Genomic DNA, 27,983 nt, shown 5'->3' on the forward strand with positions numbered 1-27,983 from the left:
TCCTTGCTGTGTAAATTTATTCACATATAGGAGAGACAGTCACATGACGAGTGACACGCTTTGCTGCTGAGCAGGGTTTCCAGAAGGGCACCGAGGCTCATCTTGCACCAGGCTATTTCCCAGCCCGCTGGTGGCATTATGGGTGGGCTCCCCTTGCCAAGGTTCCCCTAGGGCTCTCCGTCCACCTGCACACGGCTCCTGGGGCTCTTCAGCAAGGGGCACAACCCGAGAAAGGAAACGAGCTCGAAGGCCGGGAGGGGGATCAATGCCCCACAGTGGCTCCCTGGCAGCCAGGGCGAGAAGGTCCCTGGGTTCCCGGTCCCAGAAAGGAGGTGGAGCAATGCCTTTTGGGCATGGTGGACTCATGCATGGCCTTCTGTCAGGGCAGGATGGATTCGGTGGCTGGTCCTCACAGCCAGGGGCCTATAGTGCAGCTCTGGGCCACCAGGGTTCCCCTGGCAGGGAGGGGCCAGGGCGGATACCTGCCCAACCCTTCGGGCGCGCTCCCAGTTGGGATAGGGGTTTACTGACACGGATAGAGAACCAGGCAAGACTAGCCAATCCCAAGCCATCAGCCCTTAGCTCTGGGAGGGCCGAGGGGCTGTGCTACAAGGTGTGTGTGGTAGGTAGCACTCGTGGCTTTAATGGAGGTGTGTCTATGACAGAATAAATACTTGGGGACAGATGGGGACCTGGGGGGCATCTCTACTGACTTCCTGGAACAGCCTGGGGCCCAGATGTCTGCCCAGGTGGGAAGGAAGCCAGGCTCAGTCCAGAGTAGCTGACCCCTAGGACTGGGGGCTGATCAGGACCCTCCCACCCCGAAATTCATCTGAGTCAGACTCCACCTGCCCACCACTGTTGCCCACAAACAAGCTCAGGGTGGCTGGAGAGGCCCCTGATACCAGCCTCAGTGAGGGTGAAGGGTGCTGTGCAGCCCCCAAGTGGAAGGGGCCTTGACAGCAGAACCCAGTGACCAGACTGACAAGCCATGCCAGGGCCTTGCTAGGTGGGCAACCCAAAACCAGGTCCCTAATGGGCTTGTCTCCCCACTGCTGGGCCCTACCCAGGACCCCTGCCTCCTGCATGTCCCCACCCACACCTCCACCCAGGAGACCGTGCCAGCAGGGTGGCCTGGGGCGCCATCCACTTCCTGTAGACCTGTGCTCAGCAGTGAACAGGCCTTCGGGGTTCCCCACCTCCCTCCACTCCCTCCCAAGGCTCTGGGCTCCCTGCCCCCTGGTGGGCAGGTCCGACCACCTCCTACAGGCCTGAGCGTGGCCAATGCAGTCTTTGCAGTGGACAGGGCAGGGTAGGCGTGGTCACTCTCCCGCATGGGCCAGCTCATATGTCAGCACAGAGCTCTGCGCACTGCTTGTCGGAGATGTGGGAGGCCAGGGAGTCTATGATGTCAAGCAGCAGCTGCTGGCTCAGCGAGCGCAGCGTGGGCAGCTTGGAGACCTGCGGGAGGCGACCAAAGGCTAAAGGAAGGAACCAACTCCGCCTGAGGGCCAGGGAGTCCTTGGGCGCTCAACCAGCCCAGGGCTGGGTGGACCTGAGGACGGGAGGAGGAGTGGCAGTGGGCGGGTGTGGTTACCCCCTGGGCCCACTGTTGCCAAGGACGCCGAGGTTCCAGGCACCCCACCCCACCCCTGACCTGGCCATGGGGGAGTGGGTCGTGCAGATGGGGGTGTGGAGTGAGCACCGGCCGGGAGGCCCTGACCTTGGTGAACTGGTGCACGATAATATGCAGGCAGTGCCGCTTCATGTCCAGCGCCTGTGTCTTGTCTGCTGCCTCCAGGATCTGCAATGGCAGGTTCCTTGAGGCACTGCCCCACCTCCCCTGCCCAGCAGGTGCGGGGAAGCCTGTGGACACCGGGTGGGCTACCTGTAGCACGTTTTGCACCGTCACGTTCATCTCCAGGTTCTGCTTGCAGTATGCCTGCAGCCGGTTGTTGTAGAAGCCGTAGTAGTAGGGGGCCGCGAACAGGTAGCTAGGGGCGGGTTAAGGAGCGTCTGGCCAGAGGAGCCCGTCCCCACTGAGGGCAGAGGCCTAAGACCAGGCCGCTGCCTCCTGCCTGCTCAGAAGGGGGACCCACCCCACGAGGGGCTGGCACGCGGCACCAGGGCAGGCAGGCCGCACCTTGCCCTCTACACAGGCTCTGAACCCCTTAGGGGTCAAAAGCCCCAGTCAGGATCCACAAAATCCCCTGCCCGGGAGATGCCCCTATGCAGAGCTGTCCACAGCCTTACAGAGCCCCGAGGACCCCTGCACCCCATGTTCAGATCCTGCTGAAGTGACGTGACCGGGAATCATTCCACGTCTGTCTGTCTGCCCACCACGTAGGGCAATGACTGACCCCTTCCTCTGGGCAGTCATGAGGGCAAGAACCCACCCACTGCCCTGGCTGTGCACCCCTCTGTGCCAGCTAATGACTTCAGAGAACCCCAGTAGAGCACTGGGCACCAGGAAATCTTTGGGAAACCGCCCAGCTGGTGGGCACGGGGACCCCCAGTGGCGACCCCACAGCGCCCTCCGGAGTGCGGATGCAGTGAGTCCTCGGGCGGCATGTTGACCTCGCCGTAGTAAATGTAGCGCAGCATGGACTCGAAGGCCTGCCTACTGGGCACCATCTCCCCGATGGAGATGTTCACCTGCCCGTCCTCAGGCATGAAGGACCGGAACATGGCCTCGAAGTAGCTGCAGACAGGGACGGGCAGCATTGGCCCAGCTCCAGCCACTGCAGCCAGTGCCAGGCCAGCCCGGCCCTGCGGCCGCGCCCCACCCACCTGGAGCGGGCGGCCAGGATGGCCTTGTGGGCTGGCCGGGGGTGCCCATCCAGCAGCAGTGTGATGTCACAGAACTCCGCACCTGCCCCCTCCAGGTACGCCTTCATGTCCTGGATCAGAGATGTGCCTGCAGAGTGGGCGTGGAGGGACCCTGAGCAGGTGCCTCCTGCCCCCTGCACACCCGGAGCCAGAGGGCAGCTTCTGACTTGGGCTCAGGGCCACAAGGGCACCACCACCTCCTCCCCATCTGCCCACAAAGCCACGAAGCATGGCCCTCAGGCCTACCGGGCCCCGAGCCTGACCTCCCAAGTTCAGCCCACCTCCCTGCTCCACCCTCCAGGCCTGGTACACCTCACATGCCCTGTGTGTGTCACAGAGACCACTGGCGAGGAGCAGCACAGGCCCCGGGGAAGGTCAGAGGTGGAAGAGCCTCTGTTGTCCCTCCTTGGGCTGCGGGGAACCAGGAGGGGGAGGGGCATCTGAGGCCTGCTTCCCCCTCGCCGGGCCCTGACAGTGCGCATGCCCAGAAGCGAAGCTCGGTGACTAATCGCTGTGCTCCTGGGCGCGTTGCTCACTTAGGAGGCCCACAGACCTGAGGTCAGCCAGGGGCAGGCACCCTGGCTGCAGAGGAGCCCCGCGCCCCCCCGCAGAAACAGGCCAGGAGACCCCCGCCCTCAAGTGCGCTGCCCGCTGTGGACAGCCCTGTGGGTCTGGGGGTTCTGCCTGTGCCCTGGCCCTGTGCCCAGGGGGCCTCTCGTGTTCTGGCACCCACCCCAAGGGCCAGGCCAGTGCTTCCACGGCTCCTCGTCTCCCATGAGCTGGAACAGCGGCCTGGCCTGGCGCTCTCAGGGAAGGGGCCCAGGGCTCCCTACCGATGTCCACGGGCTGGTCTGAGGGGGCACGGGGAGGTGGCTGCTGCTTCCGTCGCACTATCTCCACGATAAGTGGGGAGGAGAGGCGCTCGAACTCCTTCATCATGATCACCTGGTTGAAGTGGGACTCCTTCACCACGAAGTTCAGGCAGTGCTCCTGGGACAGACAAGCCAGGCAGGCGGTGGGGTCAGGCCTGGCTCCCAGGGCCACGGCCTGGGTACACGCGGGGCCCGTGGGCATCGGCCGCTGCCAAGCGCACCTTGAGCTGGCCCAGCTGCAGCCGCGTGGCGCTCTCGCACACGATGAGCACGTTCTGCAGGTCCACAGAAGCCTCGATGTACTGCCGACACAGCTGCTCCAGACGGCTCAGCTGGAAGCTCAGCGCCAGCTTGTACACGTCCACGATGAGCAGCACGTCCTCCACGTGGCCTGCGCCCAAGAGCCCCTGAGCCTCAGCGACCACGGGGAGCAGGGGGCAGCACCCAGGGCTCTCCCCGCGGACAAGGGTGGGCCGGGGCCGCCAGGCGGCACCTCAGGCCGCTGAGTCTCGGGGCCGTTCCCAGCCCGGGCCCCGCCCCCCTCGCCCCCCAGGCAGACCTCTCCTTGGGTACTTGATCTTGTCGGTGTAGAGGAACTGCATGAGCACCTCAAACGGCCGGGCCTCGGCCTCGCGGATGGCCACTCGCAGCAGGGGCGGCCGGGCCCCACCCACAGCTGCACCAGGGGCCTCCCCGGGCGCCAGGGCAGTCTCCTCCTCCAGCTTCTGTGGGGAAGGAAGGGAGCTCAGGGCCACCCCCTGGAAGCCGCTGCCCGACTGGGGGGAGCGGGGCAGCGCCCCACCTGGGCCAGCCGCTCCCGCGCCTGCACAATCTTCCGGCGGAGCCAGCGGCTCCGCGCTGTGACGATGGCCACGTGGCCCTGCACACACTCCTCCTTCTGCAGCAAGAATGACACCTGGTGGAGGAAACAGGACCCTCACCCCAGCAGGGACCCCAGGACTCCAGACACCCGAGGGCAGCCAGCTGTGCCTCTGGGCACAGGAGGGGCACCCACCTCACCCAACACAAACTCCACGTCACAGAACTGGCGGCTCTCCCACAGCCGCCCATAGTCTTCATGCAGTGTGCACTTGGGGTAACAGGAGAACTGCAGGAGACACCGTGGTGTGGAGGGCAGCCACTGGGGGCCCTGGCCCTGCCCCAGGCCTCAGGTGCCCTTGAGAAACCAGTGCCCAGCCCTGCTCAGCCCAGCCCCCTCCCTCCACGGCCCGCTGTGAGCCCCAGTGCTGCCCCACCCCTGCCCCTGCACTGGGGTTCCTGAGACTGCCCCGGGCCTAGAGAACCCACCCCAGCTGCCGGACTCCTCAGAAATCTGCCACCTCACCAGGTCTGGCCCAGCTCTAGGCACCCTTGGACAAGCCTGCCCCCACCCGCTTGGCCAATGTGTCCACTGCCGCAGAGCTGGCCCACACCCCAGGGGCCCAGGGGCCCTACCTGGAACCTGTACATCTCCCCACTGCGTATGTTGTTGTCCACTGTGCCCCCGAAGATGTACATGGCGTCCGAGATCACAGCAGCTGCGTGGAAGAGCCTTCCGCTGGGCAGCTGGGCGGGGGAGTACATGTCAGCGGGGCAGGGCAAGGTCTCCAGCAGTGGGGCTGGCTGAGGCCTGGGGCTGGCCTGGCTGGGCAAGGACGTGGCACCAATGGCCTTGGAGGAGGGGCCACAGAGCAGGCCCCTAAGAGTGGCCACAGGTGGGGGCAGGGCCTGTGTGGCGAGTGGGCAGGACGGGCCCCTGTGGACCCTTGAGTTGGACAGAGTGGGCAGGTGCTCAAGTCTCGTGTGCCGCACCGACATGGCCCGGTCAACAGCATGGGCTCGCCCTGCGTGCTGTGTGACCCCGACACGTACTCTGAGCCTCAGTCTTGCCTCTGAGACAGGAGTTGATCACAGGACCAGCTTCAGGGATGATGACGCAGTAACAATGGGCCTGCCTCACCTCTGAGGCTGGCGGGGCAGGCTGCTTGGCTGTGGTGGTGCCAAAGTCCAGGCCGAACACATCGCGGGACTTCCTGAAGGCCCCCCGCTCCTCAGAGCCCAGGGAAGGCAGCTCCTCGGAAGCAGATGCTCGCTCCGGTAGCTCAGCCCCGCCGACCTGATAGGGAGAAACATGCAGGAGTGGGACCAGTCAGCACGGGCAGCCCTTTCCAGGGGGTGCTGTGGGGCCAGGCTTGGGAGGCAACGAGCCACGGGGTGAGGGAGCTCACGGCACGGTGAGAAGGGGGGCAGGTGGTTCTCAGCACACGGAGGTGGTGGGAAGTGGGGTGTTAGAAGCCCGGGGCTGCGGCTGGAGAGCAGGCCGAGGGGCACAGGGAGCAGGGCTGGGCGCCCTGGGAGCCCACTGAGGCTGTGAGGAGCTGGGGGGCAGCAGGAGCAGGTGGCCCAGGACCTCCACACCGCAGGCATGGGGCCTGGGTGCCCCTGCCCACCTAAGGCCCGGCCACGCTCACCTCGCTGTCTGAGCTGGGCTGGACGACCTCCCACGTCTGGAAGTCCACATCATAGCAGTGCAGCTCGTTGGGCAGTGTATTGTCCGCGGCACCCCCAAACACATAGAGGTGGCGGTCAAAGGCCACCATGGTGTGCCCATAGCGCCGCTGTGGGGGTGGCGGGGAGCCACGGAGCAGGTGCTCAGTGGGGATGCGCGTCCACCTAGGGCACAAGACAGTGAGCCGGTGCCAGGGTGCGGGGGTGAAGGTGGGCAGCAGGCTCCCTGGAGGGCACTGATTCTACCCCACGGGGCTCCGGGCTGCCTGGGCCGCCAGGGTCTCCCGACGCCCATCCTGGGCTGCTGCTGGTCGCAGAGTCTGGATTCCTTCCCATCAGCATCCACTCCACCCCGAGCTAAAGTCTGGCGCCCAGCTCTGGCCTGGAGCCCTCGCCTCTGCCCTCCAGAAGCACCTCCATCAGCATCCCCCGGGCAGTGGCCACACCCCTGCACAGCACTCAGGCGTCTTTCCCAACACTGGTGCCCCTGCAAACCTGCCCCAGCCACCTGGCTGGTGCCTGCAGGTCTGCCCAACGCCTCTTCACCCCCAGGTACACCGGCCTCTGCTTCCAAACTCCTCTACCACACTGCCCAGCTCTCCAGGCCTGCCCCCAGTTGCTGGGAGTCCTCTGAGGACCGAGGCGAGGGTGGAGCAGCTGGCCTGCGTGCAGTGTGACCCTCCTCCCCGGCTGGCCACCCAGGACAGAAGAGCTGGGCGGGTTTCCTCTGCCCCGCATGCGCTACCCTCCCTCTTCCCGGCTGAGGCCCCTGGCCTCCAGGGCTGCTCCAAGTCCCCTCCTGAGAACCCCACACTCCGTTACCTCTCCTCCACTCGCTCCTTCAGCCGAGGCCCAGCCCACACCTCCCCCAGGGCTCAGTGTCCAGCGTGGGGGCCACAGGCTGGCCGGCAGCCACGGACAGCACAGAGTAGGAGGCCCCTGGGCCTGCGCACCCTCCAGTCCTCTGCCATCATATGACACCTATGCCAACCACGTTTGTTACTGGCGACTCTAACCAAGCCATGGACGGGGTTCAGGCGCCTTCATACTGGGCAGAGAGGCCAGCCCGGGCGAGCCTTGTCTGGCTGAGTGGCAGCCATGCCCCAGGGGCCTGCGGGGGCCCTCCTGCGCTTCTGTATAAAGACACCGCACTTCTCTGCCCTGGGAAGGCAGCTTGCTGGCTGTACGCAGGAGCTCACAGGAACGGCGCCAGACACAGGAGTGGGGCGCCGGCCGTGGGCCCGCCACGGGGCACTCACATCTTGTCCTTGAACTCAAACTGGAACAGGCTGTTGGTGATCTTGGCTCCGCTCTGCCCTGAGAACACGAACATCTTGTCCCGGCACACGGCCACAGGGAAGTTGCAGCAGGAGGGTGGGATCTCGCCGCTCTGGGCCACCTGGGTAGGGGAGGCAGCCCAGCTGGGCCCTCATGGGACCTGGGCGCACGGGTGCCCACCCACACCACTGAGCTGGGGCTACATTTACTCTTGAAACTTCCGTGAATGAGGGTTCATGGATCGCTTTTTACAGGACAGATTAAAGACCTACCTCTCCCACCTAAATGGGCCCAGTTTTACACAGTTGGGGCTAAAACCATCACTAAAGCATAAGAAGCCCCAAGCGGATAGATAGTGGACTGGTGGGGCCGATCGGCAGCCGGCGCAGCAAGCACACCCGGCAGCACGCAGCCCTGGAGGTGACCAGCACTTGAGTGCAGATCATGCGCAGGCTCCACCACCCCAGGACAGGCTGCCATCAGAGCGGAGCTAGTCGCCAGGCCAGAGCTGCTGGAACTGGTCCAAGATCAGGCAGGCGGTGGGAGGGCAGTGTAAGGCCAAGCGTGGGCTTTGGCAAGGGGAGCGAAGTGGTCCCCACCCCAGCCCAGCCCACTCTGCCCCCTGTGCCCCCCGCCTCACCGGTCCCATGCTCCTCACCTCCTCCCAGCACGTGAGCTCCCGGTCCTGGAGGCCAATGGTCCACATGTCGTTCAACCTGCATTAGGACAGAGGGGTCAGGATCCCCACAGCTGAGACTGGCTGCCAGGGTGGCTCACCCCTGGCCAGGAGGCACGGCTCTGGGGGAGGAACACACCACAGGGATTCTGACCAGGGGCCGGTGGAGCAGCTGTCAGGTGGCAGCCTCTGGGGTCTGGGGGTAGCGGCACCGCCTCCCTGCTACGCAGGAATGAGTGGCCTCATTCACACAGCAGGCCAGTGTGGCAGGGTCGGCCACCCAGCCGCCGACACGGGAGCGGGGCGAGGCCGGGGGAGAGGCACTGCCCACGGAAAGCACGGCCCACACCCCTTGGAGTTCCTATGATGATGAAGCTTGGAGAATGAGCACATGCTGCTTTTGTGATAAAAAAACACAGCAGGGCCAATTTTCCAGAACAAGGAGTGAATGCCTGAGACATCAACAAGAAGCCCCACGTTGCCCTGCACAGGGGACGGGTCCGCCTGGGCCCTGCTGCTGCCGCCCCCTGCCCCCTCAGCCCCTCAGTCACTCACCGAGCCTCAGTTCCTCAGCCCGCAACCCAAGCACCACCTGCCCCATCCTCCCGGCTGACGCCGCCCAGCTCCGGCCCCGCTGCTGTGCAGACCAGCCCACCCCAGGCCAGCTGTCCAAACAAGGGCCAGGCTTGCCATCTCCTCGAGGCCCCCAGGAGAGACTTCAAGGGTGCCAGTCCTGCTGACCTTTGTGGGGGTCAGGGCGAGCTTCACTCAGAGGCCTGCACCCTCTCCCTGCCCATCCTCCTCGTCTGCCCACCCCCACCCACATACCCACCCTCCTGACAGACCCCCGTACCAGTTAGGCCTGCTCAGAACACGACCAGGGCTGCTGAGCAGCACACGAGCTAGGCCACCACCCACCTGGCATTGCCATCATAGCCAGCGAAGATCCACAGCTTGTCACTGTACACCGTGGCACCGTGGGCTGACCGAGCAACTGGCAACCTGGGGTGCAAGGAGCGGGTGAAGAGTGAGGCTGCCCAGCACAGACCTGAGCCTCACGGCTCCGCAAGGCCCCCCAGGGCTCCCGAGCCGCCACACCCCTGCCTGCTGACACTGGGGCTTGGGGGGCTCCAGCCTGGGCACTGGGAATAAGCGGCAGCCCGGAGGCTGACCTCCTGCGGCCTGAGCAGCCAGCAGTGTGATGGGGGTGTTCAGACACCCTGAGGTCACAGACCCCATCCCAGCTGCCTGCAGATACCACAGGGGTGCTTTACAACCAGGACAGGAGGAGCACCCCTCTGCAGTACAACACGCAGGCCCTGCTGCTTTCTGAAAGGAGGGCGCCTAAGTGCTAGGGGACACAGCGGACAGGCACAGCCGACCCGCCGCCTCCCGGCCGCTCTGGGCCCCAGGCCCTTCATCTGTGATGCTGTGGGAGCCGGGCCCTGGGCCTGCTGCCGCTGGGGACCTAGTGTGGTGGCAGTCCCCAAAGGTGTCAGCAAAGCATCTCACCGTCCTTCAATTTTCCACTCTGTCCACTGGCCAGTTGCAAACTTGTATTCAAAGAGGTCATTTTTATTCTTCAAGTTAGAATTGGAATAAATGTCCCCAGTGTAGCCACCTGGGTAAAGAGTGAGAACACGTCACACCCAAAAGCAGCATTTCAGTTTTCAAACCATGGGAGGCAGGGGCAGAATCTGGCCTTATTTAAAATGCATTTGGGTCTCCCACCACAACCTTTGGGGGCCACCTACTGCACACCTACCTCTGTACTAGGCTCTGGGGATGCAGAGGTGAGCAGAACCCAAATCCCCAGCCCTGGGGGAGCAACCTTCTGGCCTGGCCACAGAGGCAGACAATTCCAGCCCAGGAGACCAGGATGTTCAGGGAAAGGGGCCCATGAAAGGCCCCCCAGCCCCATGCGGGAACTCAGAGGGCTCAGGCAGAGACAGCCGAGGGCAGACAGATGGGTCAGCCACGCACAGCACGTGAGCCCAAGGCCTGATGGGAGCGGGAGAGAGCACAGCTCCCGGGCGGTGACAGGTGGCTTACCGAAGACAAACATGCTGCTCCCGTAGACCACGGCCGAGTGGTGGTAGCGGGGGGCTGGCGGGGTCCCTGTCGTGAAGGCTCTGGGCAGGAGGTGGGGGGACAAGGGGTAGTGGGTGTCTGTATGAGTCAGCCATGAGGTCCACACCACTCAGGGCAGCCCCTACCATCCCAGCCTTCCTTTGCTTTTTGTATTTTGAAGGTGATACCTGCTCATTAAAGAAACTTAAAAAAAAATCTTGCCAATAAGAAAAAAACAATAAACAGCACTAAAACTTCTGTATAATCCCTTTGCCAGAAACCACTGTCCACACCTTGAGGCCTCTCCATAGCTGTCCTAGGCATTATTTACACCACTGAGTAATTTCTTTAAAAGGAATCATGGAGCAGATATTTTGTAATCTGCCTTTTTCAACTCAGTAGTAGAATGGGGTTAGACCCTCACGCTATCGTAGGACCACCTAGTCTGACATTCTCACAGCTGCACTGTATTCTGCAGCACAAGTGGTCCACAGATTCTACTTAATTAAAAACCTATTAATACTGCTTTCCTGGGGCTGCTCCTTTTCAGAGTTTTATACTTAAGCCTTTTTAAACAAGGAATTGTAAAGCCTTCAGAGTGATTTTTAAAAATTAATCTGTAACTATTGGCTGTATTTTAAAACCAAGTGGGAGAGAAACACCACGTAAACTTCACTGGCAAGCCCAGCACCAGCCATCTCCTGGGCAGGGGCGTGTGGCACAGAGAGATGCCTGCTGCGCGCCCAGTTCAGCAGTTCTGGGTCCTGGGCCAGACATCCTCCTCCATCAGAGTGGAGCAGTGAGACCACCCCCTTACGGCTGCTGGAGCCTATGAGAGCTGCACAGAGAGCATGGCCCCCGAGTGGCACAGCGGGTCTGTGCTCCTGCACAAGCAGATGGCAGAGCTCATGAGGAAGCCCGGTACCTCCCAATCCTGGGATCCATTGCTCCCCCTCAGCTATGAGCTGCTCCACAGGGGAGTCTCCTAGCAGAGAAGGGGTGCTCAGAGAGGGAATGTCTTGCCCAAGGTCACACAGCGGGGGAGGGCCATAAGTGGGACAGAAGGCAGGGCTGGAGTGCTGCCTGCTGCCCGTGGGAGGTCTCCTGGCAGAGGAGGGGAGGGAAGGGGAGGCACCACTGCCATCCCGGGCAGCACCCTGCAGCACAGCCAGTCCTGGAGTGACCCACCAGCTGACGGGCACCACGTCAGCTCCCAGGGCAGCCCCTGGTCCAGGAGATAGACCTGGTGACTTGAGGGCTGACTGGGAAGGAATTTGAGGATTTGAAACTGGATCAAAGAGATCCCCGTACATAACTGGTTCAGAATAATCAATCCCTATCATGGACTGGGAAGAACCCAGGAGACAGGAGACACCAGAGCAGCTCTGGGCAGGGCAGCCCGGCGCACGGGTAGCTCCTCCTCAGAGCTTCTCTCCAGCTTCCCAGGAGCGAGCTCAGCCACTGGCAATCAAAGCCCAGCAGCTTGCAGCTCAGAGGCCACCCACCTGCACCAGGAGCAGTCCTTCACATCAAACCGCAGGAGGTCATTAAGCATCGTCTTCCTGAAACACAGCCAGTGGGGGTGGGGTCGGTCCCAGTAGGCTCTTTGGGGTGGTGCCTGTCCAGAACCGGGGAAGTGGACACCGTGGCCCAGGGGACTGGGGGATGGGGCTTGGGGACTTAGCCAGGGGCAGGCAACCAGCCGATACCCGAGGGCCCAGAGTAGTGACCACAATGGAAGCCCCTCAGCTGTGCGGGCACCAGAGCTGCCACCAAGCCAGGATGGCCTCCTGGTCAGGACCAGGGTGCCCTCCTGGCCGCCCAGCGGCTGCCTAAGTGCTCACACCTCACCCCAGGCTCCAGACACCTGCAGGTCTGCACACCCCCTTCTCTGAGGCTCGGCCACCACAATGCAGTTGCCCACATCCCAGGGGAGGGCCCTTCCCTCCTCTCTGATCTTCTTGCTACATCTTTGTGGCAAATCCAGTGTTAACAACCACATTAAAGATACAACAAAAGATAACAAATCCACGGGCCATCACTGTAGGGAGACCCTCGTGCCACTGCCCAGCCCTTGTCAGTGAGTGGGAGGAAAGGGCACCATCCCTTGCCAGGTCTCCAGGGGGTGTGCTCTCCACCTCCGTTTACAGAAGAGGAAATCGCAGCGAGATAAAAGGGCCTGTCTGAGGTCAGACAGCCAGGAAGCCCAAGACGGAGAAGCAGAGGTGTGACTGCAATCTCTCCCATTTGCCTGCCAGTGCCCCCAACCCCACCCGGCCTGCGCCCACATGCTGCAGGCAGCCATCTTTCTTTGTACCCAGCCAGTCTTTACGAAGCTGCAACTAGAGTGAGACAGATTTGTATCCTGTTTCTTAGTGTCACATTGTAGCCAAAAACACTTCTGCTTGTTGCTGTGCAGCTGTCAAGCAAACTCGACTTGCTGGGGAACTTGACTCCTGGGGGTGCTCCCACTCACCACCCCGTGCAGGACACCAGCCTCTCCGGTTTGGGTGAATCTCACTAAGGCTGCAGTAAACTTATCAGTGGGCAGATACCTCTTCCAAATTTCATTCCTTCATGTGACAAGCATTTTATTGAATTGGGTACTGGGACACAGGTCCTGCCCCAGTGGGGGAGACAGATAATAAATACCTCTGGGGCCAATGGAACGGTAAGAGGTGCAGAAGGGAAGGGAAGGGCTACCAGTTGGTCCAGCTGGCAAGTGGTCAAGAAGGCCTCGCTCACAGAAGATTCAGGAGAGGGACAGAGAGGCCCGGAAGGAGGGAGCAGCCAGTACAATGGCCTGAGCAGAGGGATGTGTGGTGAGTCAGAACCGAGCAAGGCAGAGTGAGGCCCAGTGCAGTGCAGGGCAGGGGGCAGGGGTGGCCCGAACGTGCAGGGCCCTGTGGCCATCAGGAGGGCTTGAGCCTTCACTCCGAGAGAGGTGGGGAGACATCCCAGGGCTATGAGTTGCAGACGAACACCTCTGACTTGCATTTCCAAATGGATTCCTCTGGCTGCTCATGGGGAAAGCGGCTGTGGGGGAGACAGGTTGGAAGCTAGAGACCACACCCAAGGAGATGGCTCTGCCCCATCTGCAGATCCCCAGGGGCTCCTGCTTGGCCCACCAGCAACAAGTTAGCCCCCAGAGGGCCCCGCAGGACAGAGCCTGCAGCACGAATAAGAGCCTGCCCTTCCTGGGCTTCAGGCCAGTCCTTTGGTTGCGAGACAAGACAGGACTCGGGCAGGATCAGTTGTGCGCAAACACCGTGCCCTCGGCCTCCATCCTGATTCCCTCAGGGCCTTGTGCCCACTGGCCCTCAGGAGCACCTTTGAAAAAGCAGGGCATGTGGCTGCCCCCACCGGGCAGAGCCCAGAGTGCATTTAGTGCCATTAAACCACCTGCCCACTCCCAAAGCCAGAAAACTAACTTCATCTTAGCCCTAACCGTCGGGAGACCAAGCTTCAACTCTATATCCAGGAGGCTCCCAATCCTCCCAGAGCCAGAAGCCATCTGATGGGCATCCCCAGCCTCTCCTGAGCACACTGATGACCGAGGGAGGGAGGGACACCCTGCCCAAACTCCAGTCCTGGTGCTGTCCTGCACTGTCTACCTCCAAGCCCTCGCCCGTGCTCATCCCTCTGCCTAGCACACTATTCCTTGGTGCCTGGCTCATTCTCACTCATCTTTCAGGTCATCAATGCCTCCAGGAAGGCTTCCCTGACCAGACCAGACGCCCCCTCTCCTGGTCCAGAACAAGCATGCCTAGTAGTTGACATGGCCTACCACACATTACAATAGCTCTTTCCCTCTATATAAACCCAGCTCCTGGGAAACGAGTTGTAGAGAAGCAAACACACCAGGAGAAGGAAGAGGATGCCCAAACCAAGAGTTCACCGTGGCCATTATAATAATAAGAGTTCACCAAACAAAATCAGCCACAACTGGGACAGTTCCTGAGATGGAGGGGTGCCCACTGACAGAACATGGGGTCATTGCCAGGAACACTGTTTGCCTGAAATTCATGTGGAAAAACCCTTACAGAAAGTGAAAAATGCAGGAAATGAATAAAACTTCTCAGCTGCATGTATGTGGATGAGGCCCAGAGAGTACTGGCAGGGAAGGAAAAGTGCCTGGCGAGGGGGCAGCAGAGCAGAAGTGTTTCTTTCAAAGCTGTGTCCACCGACTCAGAGCAAGAGGGACATCTCCACGTCCTGAGAGTGTGCTACCCACTCCAGGATGTGCTGAGGGCCTCGCGTGCAGGGAACCTCACAGACTGGGAAACTGAGGCTGAGTGCTTAGCTAACACCTGGAAAGATATCAGTGAGGCTGCAGAGGCCGGGTCCCGACCACCACGCTTCTCCCTCCTGGTCCAAATACCCTGATGCTCAGAATTACTCACCCATTGTCTCCACCAAACACATAGATGGCGTCTTTATAGGCCACCACTGTGTGTTTGCTGCGCCTGCAAAGAAAGGAGGGATGTGTGGGTGGTGGTGAGGCCAAGACTTCTTGGGAACACCCAAAGAATGAGACTTAGCACCAGGGCTGCCACCTACATTGGTTAATACCACTTAACTGCCCAGATCGAAGGGGACTCCTAAATTCCACCAGTACCCCCAAAGGACCATGCATGTGGGGACCCCTGTCACTGCCTTAGGACTCTCTGGACTTCCCCACCCGACTACAGAGCATTTGGGACACCAGCCTGAGATCCACAAACCCAGCTTAACTCTAGTACCTTGCTCCAGGCGACCACATTCCGTCAGAGTCCCCTCCCCTGCCCTGGACACCACCATGACCCCCCAGCTCCCATCACCGGGTCCCACCCCAAGGCACCTCGCCCTGGCCTCCGCCCTAGATCGCCTGACACGCCCTTTCCCCAAGCCCCCCGGAACCCCGCCGTACCGGGCGCCCACGAACTCGTCGCAGGGCGGGAGGCGCCGCCAACGATGCACCGTCTCGAAGGGCCCGAAGTTGAGCGTCAGGTACTCAACACTGTCCGAGCAGCTGTGGTCAAAGTCCACGCTCGGGGCCACCTTGGACCGCGCGCCGCCGGCCAGGGCCCCGGCCCCGATCGGGCCCCCCGAGCCACCCGGCCCAGCCATCCCGGGTCCACGCCCGATCGGCCGCCGGGTCTGCTGAACGTACGGGCACCGCCCGGGGCCGCCCCGAGGGACTACATTTCCCGGCGAGCCCTGTGCCCACCGCGAGACACTTCCGACCCGCGCGGCTCTCGCTTCCCGACAAGCCTAGCGGTGTTGGTGACTCCGCGGGCCGGCGCGGCGTCTAGGACGCGCCCTAGCTGCTGGCGTGTAACCTTCCGGGAAGCACTTCTCGAGAAGTACGGGCGCCCAGCCGCCCCTTCCAGTGACCGCAGCGTCCACTCTCCAGCCCCGTAGGAAACGCACTTCCTGATGCCGGTGAGGCTCACGCTGCCCGGAGACCGGCCAGTTCCCGGCATTCCCTGCCTGCGCGGGACTCGGCCTTGATCGTCCGCCGCTCCCAGGACCCCAGGTGGCGGGTGCCGGGCCCCCGGCGGCCTACGTGGGAGCCAGCCTATTCCCTTCCTGCTTGCGCCCTCAGTTCTGGCTCCCGGCGTCCTCCCTCAGCATTGATTGTTATTGGCTGAGCGCCGCAAAAGCTCTCCATTCTGTCTCCCACTTATTAGCAGAGCCGCAGTTTCTCTGGATTCTCACTCTAGTCAATAGCACAGCCTGCAAAATGGAGATTCAGAAAGCTCTGCCTGGCCTGAGAAGAATGGTGTCCATCTCAGGACCCAGGTCCTACAGCCCCAGGTGGGCAAATGCCCCCAGACTGCCAACGGGAGCTGCCTCTGACCTCTGAAGAATCACTTCTCATCTCAAGACCTTTGCGCGTGCTGTCCCCTCTACCTGGAGTGCCTCTTCTTCAAAATCCTGATCCAAGACACTGGTTAGAAAAGCCTTCCCTAACGCCAGGAGCAGAATCACTTGCTTCCTCCTCTGGGTGCTCATAACGCAAATTTCCCTAGTGTGGCACTGAGCATTCATTCTGCGGTTGTGCCTGTCTCCCGTCTTTTGCTTTTTCCCTCATGAGTGTGCCCAATTACAGTGGAAGTCACACAGATCTGCAAATGTGTGCGTTTTAATTTTAAGATAATGTCTAATGTGTTGCAGGGTCCTACAGGGGACTGGTCCCAGTACAGGGAGACAAGGCAAGGCCTGTCCCGCCTCCACTGCCAGCCATCAGTAGCAGCCCAGGCCTTGCAGGGGAAGCAACTCCTGGAGGCAGCAATGGCGTCTGTGAAGGTGAGCCAGGCAACCCACAGCAAGCACTGGGAGGGCTCAGGTTTTGCCCTGGGGGAATCCTGGGAAATTGTGGAGGTTGGCACCTGCCCCCAGGACTTGGTTTCTGTCCCTGGTGCCCCAGCATGACTGCCCAAGTCTGCTGCATGCGAGCTCAGGATCCTTTCCCTGTGAGCCAGGACATGTCGCCGGTCCTGCAAGAATGAGGGAAGGAGGAGTCAAGACAGAAGAGAGCAGGTTCCCCACTGGGCACCATGAGCAGCTGGTCCTTGAGGACAGCAGGGGGCTGCTGTGTGCCAGGCCCTGGTGCCCAGCAGAGATGTGTACTTGGGCAGAGGAGGGGTAGACCGTTTGGTGCAGGCTCTGGGCTGAGGTGGGAAAGGCTCAGAATGGTCAACAGGAAGCAGAGGACCACATACTTGCTGTGCAGCACAAACAGCCTTTTCGAAGGCAAGAGGGAGAGACAGAGGCCAGGGAGAGAGCATGTCATTCATCACGTCCCCTCTGAGTTCTCCGTTGTTCCTAACCTGAGACCTGTTCCTATCCCACGAACTCCATCCTTTCCCCAGTCAGCCCCTGGGAGCTCTGTAGGTAGGCTGAGTTCACAGGGTGACTCCCACTGGCACCACGACCAAATGAGGGTAATGGCTGGTATCCAGTGTCCCCTAGACTGTGAACAACTACCCTACATCTCTGTGCAGGCCATCTCCAAGGGTATCATTAGCTGAAGTTTCCCACCCAGTTTCTGCAAGGCTCAGCACCACCATGTGCTCGGAGACACCAGGTGTCTCGGAGCAGGTGCCTGCTCAAGCAGTGGGCCTTGACTCTTCCCACAGCGCTGGTCCTGCCTTGGGATACAGCCTCTTTCCCATCTAAAAGAACACAAACAACCAGCGTATTCCCAAACCACAACCCTTGCCCCACACCACCCCATAGCCCTGATGCCCCACAGACTGCTGGGGACCAGGAGTGGGCGGAAGGGCCCTGGAATGCTGTGGGAACAGCTGGCTACCGTGAGTAGCTTGATACAGTCCCTTGGGGGACTTATTTCCCACCCCCAGGCCTCCGATGCCCACACTCACTCCACCTCCCGCTTCCGGATTGCACGGCCTGAGGCCAGCACCTCGGCAACCTTGGACACGATTGGATCGTAGTTCATGCTGGCAACCGCGATCACCTCGTCGCCTCTGCAGGGAGAGGGTGGCTGGGCCTGAGGACTGCCCAGCAGCAGCCCCTCTTCTTGGAGACCCTGATGCACTTCTGTCCTGGGGTCCAGGGAGGAATCTTACCCGGGACAACAGTAACGCCCTGAGCACCCAGCCCTCCTGGCTTTGCCTTTTAAGGCTTGGCCCAGAGTGGGCTTTGGGGTCCTTGCACGACCTTCGCGGAGGCTCCAGCCTTCCTCCTCAGTGGGGTTTCCAGGGCTGGGCTCCCATTCTGGAATCCCCACTCCCTTTCCTCAGTGTAAAAGCAGGTGTCACACCCATTTCGGTGTCCTGAAGTTAAAACACCCCTCCTCGGTGCGTGGCAGCTGGCGTGATCACTGCCCCATTCCTCACCTTTCCGCCCCGCGGCTCCTGCCTAGCTGCCTCCCTTTGCCGCTCGGTCCACCTCTCGGGTACGCCCCCTCCTCTGGAGCAGGGCTTCTCCGGAGTGAGGTCCCCTTCCCGACCGAGCTCCCGCTGCCTGGCGCCCCGCTCCACCCGTTGTTCTCACTTGGTGTAAAAAGCCACGAACTTCAGCTCCTCTAGATCCCCCTGGATGATGACGTCGTCGAAGCCTTCTCCGTACCCTGCGGGCCGGGCAGGCGGGCGGCGATCACGTGAGCCCGGCGCAGGGGAGCGGCGCCCCCACCCCCGGCCAGTGACTCGAGCATCCATAGCCCCGCCCACGATCTTCGCCACACCTTGGCCCCCGCCCCCGTCCGGGGCCCCCGTTACCCGCGTAGCGCAGGCTCTTGCCGAACATGGCCGTCCACAGGTAGGGAACAGTGCTGATCTCCGCCTCCTGCGCCAGCATGTTCTGGGCCGCCACCCGCCCTGCGGGACCCGAGGTGGTGAGCGCCCCGGCTCTAGCCCTCACCAACCCCTACACTGCCTGGCCACATCTCTGGGGACTGACCCCCACCTTGTGGGGCTACTTCTCAACTCCGGAGAGGTCAAGAGTCATCATTGCTCAGCCCGCGGCCCGCCCTGGGTTGCAGCTGATTGGTGCAGAGGGGACACCTGGCTCCAGGCTAGCCACTTAGATTGCTTCTCTAGAGAATTCGAACGAAAACGTGGGGTTGTAGGGTGCCTGGCAATCTCAGGTGTGCTCGCAGACAGCTAATCCGACACCTCAGGTCTGAAGCGGGAGGCAGGAGGTCGGAACACAAGTGTCCAGGGAAGGAGACAGGACGGCCACTCCCCAGGGCCCCGGAGAGAACGTCAGGGTGGTGTCCCAGTTCATAGGAGGTCCCTGCACCCTTTAGCCAGACGTCTGAGAGAACCCCCTGGACCTCCTGGTTAAACCTCACTCATACCCATCTGACGACAAGCGGCCTGTGGTTCCTTAAAACCTAGCACCGACTTTAGACCTTGGACCTAAATGAAACTTGGTACCCGGAGCGGAGTTTCTGGCAGTAGACACTCAGATAATGTGAAGGCAGAGGGCAGGGGAGGGGCAGGGGTTCTGGTGCCCCCCCCGGGGCAGCTCACTTGCTGTCACCAGCAGCTTAGGGGCCCAGACCAGCCGTGTGCAGTGAGGGAGGCTGCAGAGGCCTGGTGACCCGCTGCGGGGGACGCATTCCTCAGAGCGCACAGCAGCTCCCCACTGAGTCCAGGCTCCCAGGCCCAGAGGGCAGCGCCCCAGGGGCCTACATGAAGCCAGAGCCATAGAGCCAGTCGAGTGGCCCGCTGGAGACAGAGGCACTCAGTGGGGAGCTGGCCCATGTCCTTCTACATCCCTTTCTCTCTCCCCAGGTGCCTGAACAGGGGGGTGAGGGATTCTGCAGAATGTGTGTCTGTAAGGACAAAAGGACAGGAGAGGCTGGTGGAAGGGTGGCCGGGCCGGGGCACTTCCCTGGCTGGATGAGGTGTCCTCGGGGTGCTGGAGGGAGGGCTCTGGAGGTGGGCCACAGGGCTTGCCCTGAGCTGGCTCGATCCCTCTGATAAGGCTGGACACACAGGCCACCACAGAGCCTGCAACGACTAACCCAGTGACCAGGACCCAAGGCCAGCAACGGAGGGGTTGGCAGAGGGGAGGCTGAGACTCCAGGACAGCCTCCTGCCCCCGACCTTGCCATGGGGCTGCCATACCCTGAGCATGAGCCATCTGCCAGTGTGGGATATTCACTTTCCGATTGTTCCTCCAGGCCAAGGGGAAGGTGACAGCATCGCCAGCCGCAAACACACCTGGGACATTAGTCTGCATCATCTGTGGGGACAGGGTTGGGGCTCTGCATCCCAAGGTGGCCTGCACCCGCCACCCGGCCCCCAGCCCAGCACCCTGCCCGCCCCACCCAGCCCCACCTTGTTGACTGGGATGAAGCCCCGGGAATCCAGATCGATGCCACTCTGCCTCAGGAAGCCCGTGGCGGGCACAGCACCTGACAGGAGAGGGGCCTTCCGCTCCCTGGTCTCCCCCTGCCCGGAGCCTACGTGCCCTCCATGACCCACAGTGCAGTCCAGCGGTCCAGCTCCAGACGGCCACCCAATGGGCTGCCCGCCTGCAGGGCCTTCATGTGCCTGTCCCCTCTGCCCGAATGCCCACAGATGCCCATGCCTCCCATCAGGCCTTAGGCATCATCCCCTCTGAGAAGTGCTCCATGAAGCCTGCTGGGGTGGCGGGTCAACATGCCATGGCTCCCCAACCCCTGTGCTGCCTCCTCCCAGCTTTGTCCCTGCCCAGACTGGCACTTCAAGTGGACCAGGGGTCAGCCTGAGGCTTGTGTCCCCCACCTGCACAGGACACGCAGGACAGGAATCAAGTGTTAGTGGGCAGTGATCATTGGGAGCACCCTCTATGCCAGGCCTGGGATAAGGCTGTTACGCCCATTCCCCATGTGAAGTGGATACAGTTGGGGGTCCCCATTTTAAAGACGGGGAAACTGAGGCTCGGAGGGGAAGGGACTGGGCCAAGGTCACTCTCAAGCATGTTCCAGTGGTCCTACTCATTAGCACCCACTGTCCACCCACTCACCAATGCCCACAACACAGACGTCAGCCCGCACGACCTTGCTGCTCTTTAGCACGACCTCCTTCAGCTGTGGGGAGGGGGCAGGTGAACAGATGGGCCAGCTCCACGGCACCGTGGGGAGGGGACCGGAAGTGTGGCAGGGGCCAGGAAGAAGGTCTCACCTTTCCCTCCTGGGCCCGCAGCTCCAACACCTCTGTTTGCATGTAGAATTTGACCCGGTTGTTCTCAAACATCTGTCAGAGCAGGTGGGCAGGTGATGAGAGCTCAGCCAGGGGCCGAGCTGGGCTCCCAGGGTTCAGAGGGTCTAGGTGCTAGGGTGGGCTCACCTTCATGAGGGCGCGACCCACACGCTCCCCCAGGAAGCGCTTGAAGGGTGTCTCCTCCAGCTCCACCACGGACACTGAGTGCGCCTTCTCCACCAGATAGGCAGCCACCTCCATCCCTGGGGCCAGGGTGGTGGGCAGTGGGCTGGCACCCTGCACCTCCCAGGGTTGGGGCGCCCTGGGACTGGCCACCGTGGCCTGAAGCCCTGCCCCAGCTGCTCACCCAGGAAGCCGGCTCCCACGATCACCGCACTGCGGCCCCGGGCCAGCCTCACCACACGATTGGCGTCGTCGGGTGTCCGGATGGTGAACACGTTCTCCACCTCTTTGCCTTTGCAGCTCAGAGTCTTAGGGCTGAGACGTGGCCAGTGTCAGTGAGGGGCTCCTGGCACCCCAAGCCCTCCCATCCTGGCTGATGTCCTGCCCAGTGTAAACGGGGTGGGGGAGATCCCCTCCCACCTGCTCCCCGGTGCCAGCAGCAGCTTGCTGTACTCCAGCTTGAAGCCGTCCTTGAACACGACCTTCTTGTTTCTCATGTCCACCGTGACCACCTGCAGCCCCCGCCGCCAGGAAGACCACGGGCCTGGGCATGGAGCTGGGTCTGGCCACCCAGTCCCCCAGAGCCCAGCCAGCTTCTCCGGGCCACCCCCCAGGGGCCATTCCTTCCCCTGGGCACTCTTTCCTCCCTCACCTGGCAGCTCCTCCTCACCCTGTTCAGAGTTCACCTTCCCCTCAACTCCCTCCCTGCGGTCGCAAGGCTCGCCAGCACTCCTGCCCTGGCCCGGACACACAGACCATGCCCCCACTCACTGGGACTCTGCATGTCCCCACCAGGAAGCTCATCCAGGGCTGCCCCCAGGCCTGGAGCAGCCCCAGGGACCTGGGCAGCCAGGCCAGGAGGGCAGAGCACGGCCTGCCCCTCCCCGGGCTCACACGGCCCTACACCCTCCTCGGTTCCTGCTGAGCCCTCTCCCCAGGCCTGTTCCCCAGCCTCGGCCCCGCACCTGGGCCTCGGTGAGGACCTCGACGCCACAGACTCGGAAGAACTCCTTGGGCCTCAAGGCCAGCTGCTCAGGCTGTGCATCCAGGGACTGCGGGAGAGGGAGACAGCCATCCTGAGGTGGGGCCAGGTGGCACTGTCGCATTCCACGACAGAGGATCCCCACCTCCCACCTTGCTGAGCTTGGGCCGGTCGTAGGGGAGGTGCCGGTCCAGTGTGCACAAGACGATCCTGTCCGAGAAGCCCTCCTGCCGCAGCGTCTCCGCACACACCAAGCCAGCTGCACCTGAGGGGAGGGGAATGTGAGTCAGGGACCCCCTCTGCCCTAATCCCACCCTATCCCTCCTGACCCCACCACCAACCTGCGCCCACAATGAGCACATTAGTGCTGCCGCTGTGGCCAGCGCTTGGAGAGATACACTTGGCCATCATCTTGGTCCTTCGTTGCAGCTGCAAGGCCTGGGGGTGGCCAGGGAGTTGGGGGAAGCTGGGATCTGGGGTGATGACCATCTTCCTATGCCATCATCCCAGCAGGCCAGGTCCTGCTGTTCCAGTCCAACCTCATCCCCTCTGTGCAGCCCTTCACTGTGCTCCCCAGCCACACATGTTGCAGTTGCTCCCACCTCAGGGCCTTTGCACATGCTGATCCCTGGGCCAACATGCCCTCCTTGCTTCTCCCTTTTGCCTGAGCCCCAAGCCACCCCCTCACCTGCTTGCTGGCCCGGACGTACACCTTCTCCTTCTCAATCTTCACCTGTAAGGGCTAGTTCCTTAGCAGCAGCCTGGGGGTGCTCTGGCCCCTGCCTGCACCCCCAGGCTCCCACCCCACTGCACACCCCGCCCCACCTGGAACTTGTGCAGACTGTCCAAGCCAGGGAAGTCCTCCAGGTCCCCAGTGCTGATGTTGAAGCAGGCGCCATGCCAGGGGCAGCGCACCCGGCCGCGGGACAGCACACCTGGGGAGGCAGTGCTGGGCCAGGACCACCAGCAAGAACTCCTCCCCAAGGATCCCTGTGTCCCAGTACCTACAGGCCTTTCCCCAGAGCCCAGGAGACCCCACTAATAGATAAGGGCCCAGGAAGGAGCCAGGCTGGCATGGGGCCTGGTGGGGCTCAGGTGTGAGCAGTCCCCTTGTGATGGTGCCCCAGTCAAGGCCCCTTCAGGGGCACCCACGTCCACCTCCCGTGTGCACCAGGACAGCTCACCTTTTACCAGAGGTGCACCATAGTGTGGACACTTGTGGCCCAGGGCGTGGAACTCCCCGTTGTCCTTGACCAGCAACACCTTCCCCCAGCCCAGCTCTACTTCCCGCATCCTAAGGAGGAGCTGCACTCAGGGGTCAGGCCAGACGCCAGGCACCACCTCCTGGCACCTCCTCCTGGAGTCCAGCCTTCTGGGGAGCAGGCCGAGACCAGCAGAAGCCACAAGGCAGTGGCTGGGGTGGGCGCTGGCCAAGGGCCCCTTCTGGGCTTTGTGACCTCCCCCAACCATAGCCTCCATCTTGTGCCCTCCCACCTCAGGCCCTCTGACCCCCTCCCAGGCCCAGCACCCACTGGCCATTCTCAAGGTCCTTGACATGGCAGATGGCAGCCTCCACACAGTCCTGCGCTCCAGGGTAGGGATGAGGGGCGGGCAGGCGCTCCTCAGCATGGAAGTGGCGGGCTGTGCCGTTGCCCTGGTAGGCCCGGGGGCTGCCCTTCCCACTGGCTGACAGCTCATCCTTGCCCCGCTCCTTCTCCGGCAGCACCACCTCGATCTTGAGTTCCACTGTGGGCAGGCAGGGCAGCGCTGTGAGCCCCCAGCTCGGCCCACCTCCTCGCCCACCCCACAAGCTCGGGGTGGGGTGGCCCCTCTGAGTCTGGGCTCTCCCCTGCACCTCCATCTCTCCAGAAAGCCAGCTGCACCACCTGAAAGATCCTTAAAATTAGCAAGAGGAAGCTGGGGTGGTTGGGGCAGGGGGCATGCTGGGTCACCTTAAATTAATTTCTGAAGGTTATCTTTTTCGGTAACAAAATTACGGAGGGGTGAACAAACGAAGCTCCGTCAACCTTGAAGCTGCCCTTTCTCCAGGAATCAATGTGGAGGAAAGGCCCTTGGTGCCCTGAGTTTTGCTCTGATTCTGGCAATTCATTAGGCCTTCCACAGGCCACAGGTGTTACGTACAGGCTTTCCCTCTTTGCCGTGGCTGCCAGGAGGCTTGGAGCTAACCAACAAACCACTACGACCCAACTTCTAATCTAGGTTATGTACATTAATTCCTCCAGTATTAACCACTACCGAAGAGGTAGGTGTTACTCTGTTTTATAGTGAAGGCATCTGAGATCCAAAGGAGGTCAAGAAGGGGCCCACAGCCACTTGGGTGGCTCAGAATCCCGGGACGAGAGATGATTCTGCTCTGTGGGTGAGCAGAGATCTTCCCGCCCCTTCCTGCCACCAACCTGGACTTAATGGCTTCCAGTTTGACTGCATCAGCAGACAGCTTGGAGCCTTCTGGAAGGAGGTGGAGGATGAAAACAGCCTGGCCTGGCTGTTACCTGGGCCCCTGCCAGCCTTCCTCTCTACAGCTTTCATAGCTGGTGTCAGCTGCATCCATTGTATTTTTCTTTTTAATTCTTTTGTAAACATTCTAACACCATTACACAGAGTGAGGAAAATGCAGGGAAAAATGCACCCCACCCGAAAATCCCCACCTGATACAGCAGACATCCAGCATGGTGGTGTGCTCGGCGCCCTTCCTGCCCAGCTTGGGTCACAGAGTGAACCTTCCTCCCTGCCCCCTGCCAGGCCAGCATGTGAGGATAAGGGGCTGGGGGCCTGCCCTCCCAGGCTCCCAGGCCAGGCCAGGCCAGGGTGGAGAATTAGCACAGCGTGAGGGAGCACGTGAGGGCTGGCAACATGTGATCTGTGTCTGGGTGGGTGGGCAGGAAGGAGCCAGGCCCGGGAGGGGCAGCCACCTGGGCCCAGGGAACTGCACAGACAAAGACCCGGGGGTGTGACTCTCCGTCCTTTGTTTCTGGAGTGTCAGGCCTGAGGTGGAGGGAATGAGAGGCAAAGCTGGGAGAGGTACCCTAAGCGGGCCCATGCTGTGCCAGGGGCTTAGCTTCCATCACTCAGTCACCTTCCCTGCAGCAGCAGCCCAGGAGGCCGGATTATCACTGCTAAAAATTCTGTTTATTGTTCCCTTCTAATTAGAAAAATACCCCAAGCACACCGTAGGGAATTTGGAAAATGTGGAAAAGAATAGAGAGAATGACAATCTCTAGCTAACTCCCCACTAGAGTAGGCCCCATGGGTGCTCTAGGAGAGGGTCTTCTGGTTGGAAGCTGGGAGGTGGGTCCTGCACCCTCTATGTGCAGGCCCTATGCACCCCCCTCCAGGGTGGGGTTCACACCCCAGGCCCCAGACCCCTGCACATGAAGACACTGAAAAACTAGCCATTGGTAAGTGATGAAGGATTCTCAGACTGGTGAGAATAACTATATTTTAAGAAGTTGAAAATACGTTGTGTACACTTCTTTTCCCAACCTATAGGAAAGTTACAAATACACAATCACAAACCCTGGATTCCCATCACCCTGATTCACCAGCGGGATTGAGCTGCACTCAGTTTTGCAGGCCCTGTTTGAACTTGAGCCAGACCCTAAGTGTGCCCCTGCTGGATCAGGGATGTCCTTGTCCTCTGGTAGGGACTGATTTGTAGGCCCCTGCTTGAGCCCCTTTGGGCCTCAGGTGCCTTCATTATAAAGCAGTGGGAAAGTGCCCACCTCTTTAGTGGTAGTGAATGTGGAAGGAGATAATATCTGGGATAATAACCCAGATTAGAAGCTCAAATAGAGGAAGTCAGGGACTAGTGTTTTATTGGTTAGTTCTGAGCCTCCTGGCGGCCATGGCAAAGAGGGAAAGCCTGTAGGTAGCACTTGGGGCCTGTAAAAGGCAGGTGACCAGATGCCAAGAGAGCTGCCCTTTCTCCTAATTCTGAACTTAGCAAGGGTCTGGCCCAGAACACTTCCTATCAGGAATACAGCCACCAGAGCATGAGGAATACACAGGGAGCTCAGGAAGTGTGTGCTGACGTGCTCCAAGCCAGAGTCAAGTAAGCTAGAAAGTGAAGAATTTGCACCAAGATATTCTGGTTGCTCTGGTCTCCCTATGGCCCCTGCAGGCCCCAGCTGAATTCTCATGTTCCAAACACACCCTGAAATTCCCTGAGCTTTACCTCTGATCTGCCCAGTGTGAATGTCTAGGGCCCAAAGTCCTGCCCGCCTGCCACAGACTCACAGGGAAATCGTAGCAGCAGGGAGCATTTTGCAACCATTACATGTGCCTGCTGTGTGCTGGGCCCTATGCAAGGCAGAGCAGACTGCACAGTTACTAACCCCATCTTACACATGGGAACACAGAGGCTCAGAGAGGTGAAGTCACTTGTCTAAGGCTACACAGGCAAGAAGAAACCATGTTAGATTTCAGCTCAAGAGCCCAAGTTCTTAGCAGTGCCTCTGGAGTGGTAAGTGGCCAGTCCTGGAACCAGGATCCTGGGGCGAGAGCTCTCAGGCAAGCCACTGCACTGGGTTCCTTTAAAAAAAGCCACAGGTAGAATTTTCTGCCCAGTATCTCTCGCCTGCCCAACTGTCCTTCAGGAGCCCAGTGTGGGGCCAGCTGGCTTCCTTCTGTCCACTTCTGATGGAGGAAGGCTGAGGTCAAGACAGTAGACAGCATCTGCCCAAGCTACACGCAGAGGCAGGGAGCGTGGAGGGCCGGGCCCAGGGCTAGTGCCCGCAGCCCAGAGTGGGGGGAGGGAGAGCTTCTCCTGGGGCAGGCGCAGGCGGGCCCTCGGTCTGGTGGGGCACTGCAGGTCTCCTCTGGCCCCCGTGATCTCCCTCAGACCCAAGAAGAGGAGAAAAGGTTCACAGGATCCAAGGTAATGGAGCCGATGGGTATCAGGTAAGGGGAGCTGAGGGGAGCTGGGGGCACTGGCCAGGCACTAGGGAGGCCTCCCTGGCCTTGGTGTCCTGCTCTGTGACAGGCCTGCGGACCCTTGCCTTCCTGGGCGTTGTGAGGAGGGAAGAGGAGAAGTGGGGGCTGAGACAGCCTGACGGGGTTCTCCATGGAGAGGGGACCTAGACCTGCCCCAGTACCCTGGGAGGCCCCCACCCTGGGCTGCAGCTGCTTGGGCCGGGCTGGTGGGATTTCCTGTGCAAGTGGAGCAGTGAGCCCCCCTAGAAAGGCTAAGAGGCCCAAGGTCACATGGGGTCAGGAGGGGCGGAGGCCGCCAGGACCCGTCCCCTTCACCCCCACAGCAACTTTGAGAGATCAGGCTTATTTTGTAGAGAGGAAAACGGAGGCTCAGAGAGGTAACTTGCACGTCTGGGGTCACAAAGTGGCCGAGGTGTCCCCAGAGACCCCCCACCCCAGCCTTAGGGGACACTGCTCCCCTCCCCCACCCTGCAGCAGGAGGAACCCTACCCTCCCCTTTCAAAGATTCAGCTGCGACTCCCACCACAAGCACCCCAAGTCCCAAATAAGGGCACCCAGTGGAGGGGGGCAGGAGCAAGGTTCCAGGCCCCCAACCCCCTCCTGTCTGCAGTGAATTAACATGTGGAGCCTGACGCCCAGCCTGACCTACTTTGGAGGCAGGGGGGGAAAGGGAGGAGGAGGAGGAGGAGGGGGCAGGAGGAAGGAAGGAGGGGGCGGGGAGGCCAGAGGGGGGAGGAGGTACCTGGCTTGGGCTTGGAGAAGCACCCGCCCATGGCGAGCGGCCGCAGATGGAGGGGGGCAGGTACACAGACGGTGGGTTGTAGGGGCTCAGGGTGTCCCTCGTGGGGTTGGACCCCTCTCGGCCTATTGAGGCGCTGGAGCTGCCTCCAGGACTTTCTGGGGACAGAGGGGATGTCTGTAGGGACCAGGGCTTTGAAGGGGGTGTGGGTAGAGACACAGATAGATTGGCGGGGGGACCTCTGCAAGAG

At 61.3% G+C, this 27,983-nt stretch overlaps 3 protein-coding genes and 1 long non-coding RNA gene across 9 annotated transcripts in view; 1 reads left to right on the top strand and 3 right to left on the bottom strand.

The window, feature by feature from the left end:
- On the bottom strand, nt 1–18,218 carry LZTR1 (leucine zipper like post translational regulator 1). Of its 2 annotated transcripts, none has more exons than XM_057491956.1 (21): nt 18,081–18,218; nt 14,637–14,699; nt 11,739–11,795; nt 10,216–10,295; nt 9,676–9,784; nt 9,082–9,165; nt 8,146–8,203; nt 7,469–7,608; nt 6,173–6,374; nt 5,662–5,817; nt 5,157–5,267; nt 4,717–4,809; nt 4,504–4,599; nt 4,261–4,426; nt 3,923–4,092; nt 3,663–3,819; nt 2,791–2,917; nt 2,552–2,701; nt 1,889–1,994; nt 1,724–1,804; nt 1–1,461 (listed from the first exon to the last, which is right to left on the bottom strand). In XM_057491956.1, the coding sequence occupies exons 3-21, from the start codon at nt 11,786–11,788 to the stop codon at nt 1,345–1,347; spliced, it is 2,253 nt and encodes a 750-aa protein (XP_057347939.1). In that variant the 5' UTR covers nt 11,789–11,795; nt 14,637–14,699; nt 18,081–18,218; the 3' UTR covers nt 1–1,344. The 2 variants fall into 2 exon arrangements, with proteins under 2 accessions (XP_057347939.1, XP_057347938.1); XM_057491955.1 differs by lacking the exon at nt 18,081–18,218 and adding an exon at nt 15,143–15,489.
- On the top strand, nt 16,036–16,604 carry LOC130680739 (uncharacterized). The gene is made up of 2 exons (XR_008993791.1): nt 16,036–16,168; nt 16,393–16,604. It is a non-coding gene; the product is annotated as an uncharacterized LOC130680739 (long non-coding RNA).
- The window catches only part of AIFM3 (apoptosis inducing factor mitochondria associated 3), a 14,154-nt gene continuing 2,515 nt past the window's right edge, over nt 16,345–27,983 (bottom strand). For all 5 annotated transcript variants that reach the window (XM_057491958.1, XM_057491961.1, XM_057491959.1 and 2 more), the window contains 20 exons: nt 27,737–27,891; nt 23,574–23,787; nt 23,226–23,335; nt 22,867–22,976; nt 22,730–22,774; nt 22,383–22,479; nt 22,194–22,306; nt 22,025–22,111; nt 21,480–21,571; nt 21,244–21,374; nt 21,024–21,139; nt 20,859–20,930; nt 20,701–20,764; nt 20,031–20,107; nt 19,818–19,935; nt 18,462–18,560; nt 18,238–18,313; nt 17,604–17,708; nt 16,941–16,961; nt 16,345–16,715 (listed from right to left, as the gene is read on the bottom strand). In XM_057491958.1, the coding sequence (XP_057347941.1) occupies nt 16,676–16,715; nt 16,941–16,961; nt 17,604–17,708; nt 18,238–18,313; nt 18,462–18,560; nt 19,818–19,935; nt 20,031–20,107; nt 20,701–20,764; nt 20,859–20,930; nt 21,024–21,139; nt 21,244–21,374; nt 21,480–21,571; nt 22,025–22,111; nt 22,194–22,306; nt 22,383–22,479; nt 22,730–22,774; nt 22,867–22,976; nt 23,226–23,335; nt 23,574–23,787; nt 27,737–27,767 (1,818 nt within the window). In that variant the 5' untranslated portion in view covers nt 27,768–27,891 and the 3' untranslated portion in view covers nt 16,345–16,675. The remainder of the gene's footprint in view (nt 16,716–16,940; nt 16,962–17,603; nt 17,709–18,237; nt 18,314–18,461; nt 18,561–19,817; nt 19,936–20,030; nt 20,108–20,700; nt 20,765–20,858; nt 20,931–21,023; nt 21,140–21,243; nt 21,375–21,479; nt 21,572–22,024; nt 22,112–22,193; nt 22,307–22,382; nt 22,480–22,729; nt 22,775–22,866; nt 22,977–23,225; nt 23,336–23,573; nt 23,788–27,736; nt 27,892–27,983) is intronic.
- Nucleotides 20,035–27,983, bottom strand: part of LOC130680727 (RIMS-binding protein 3C-like) — a 245,384-nt gene continuing 237,435 nt past the window's right edge. The window contains 2 exon segments of the mRNA XM_057491953.1: nt 20,035–20,107; nt 20,701–20,766. Of these exon segments, the coding sequence (XP_057347936.1) occupies nt 20,761–20,766 (6 nt within the window). The 3' untranslated portion in view covers nt 20,035–20,107; nt 20,701–20,760.

Source organism: Manis pentadactyla, chromosome 14 (genome assembly GCF_030020395.1).
Source record: "Manis pentadactyla isolate mManPen7 chromosome 14, mManPen7.hap1, whole genome shotgun sequence".
NCBI classification, from domain to species: domain Eukaryota; kingdom Metazoa; phylum Chordata; class Mammalia; order Pholidota; family Manidae; genus Manis; species Manis pentadactyla.

Excerpts from the sequence above, each read along its gene's own strand:
- LZTR1 (XM_057491955.1), bottom strand. The coding sequence starts at position 15,342 with ATGGCTGGGCCGGGTGGCTCGGGGGGCCCGATCGGGGCCGGGGCCCTG. Across the intron at positions 5,818-6,172 it reads AGCCCAGCTCAGACAGCGAG|GTCGGCGGGGCTGAGCTACC; the intron begins GTGAGCGTGGCC and ends TCTCCCTATCAG. Across the intron at positions 1,995-2,551 it reads ATGCCGCCCGAGGACTCACT|CTACCTGTTCGCGGCCCCCT; the intron begins GCATCCGCACTC and ends ACCCGCCCCTAG.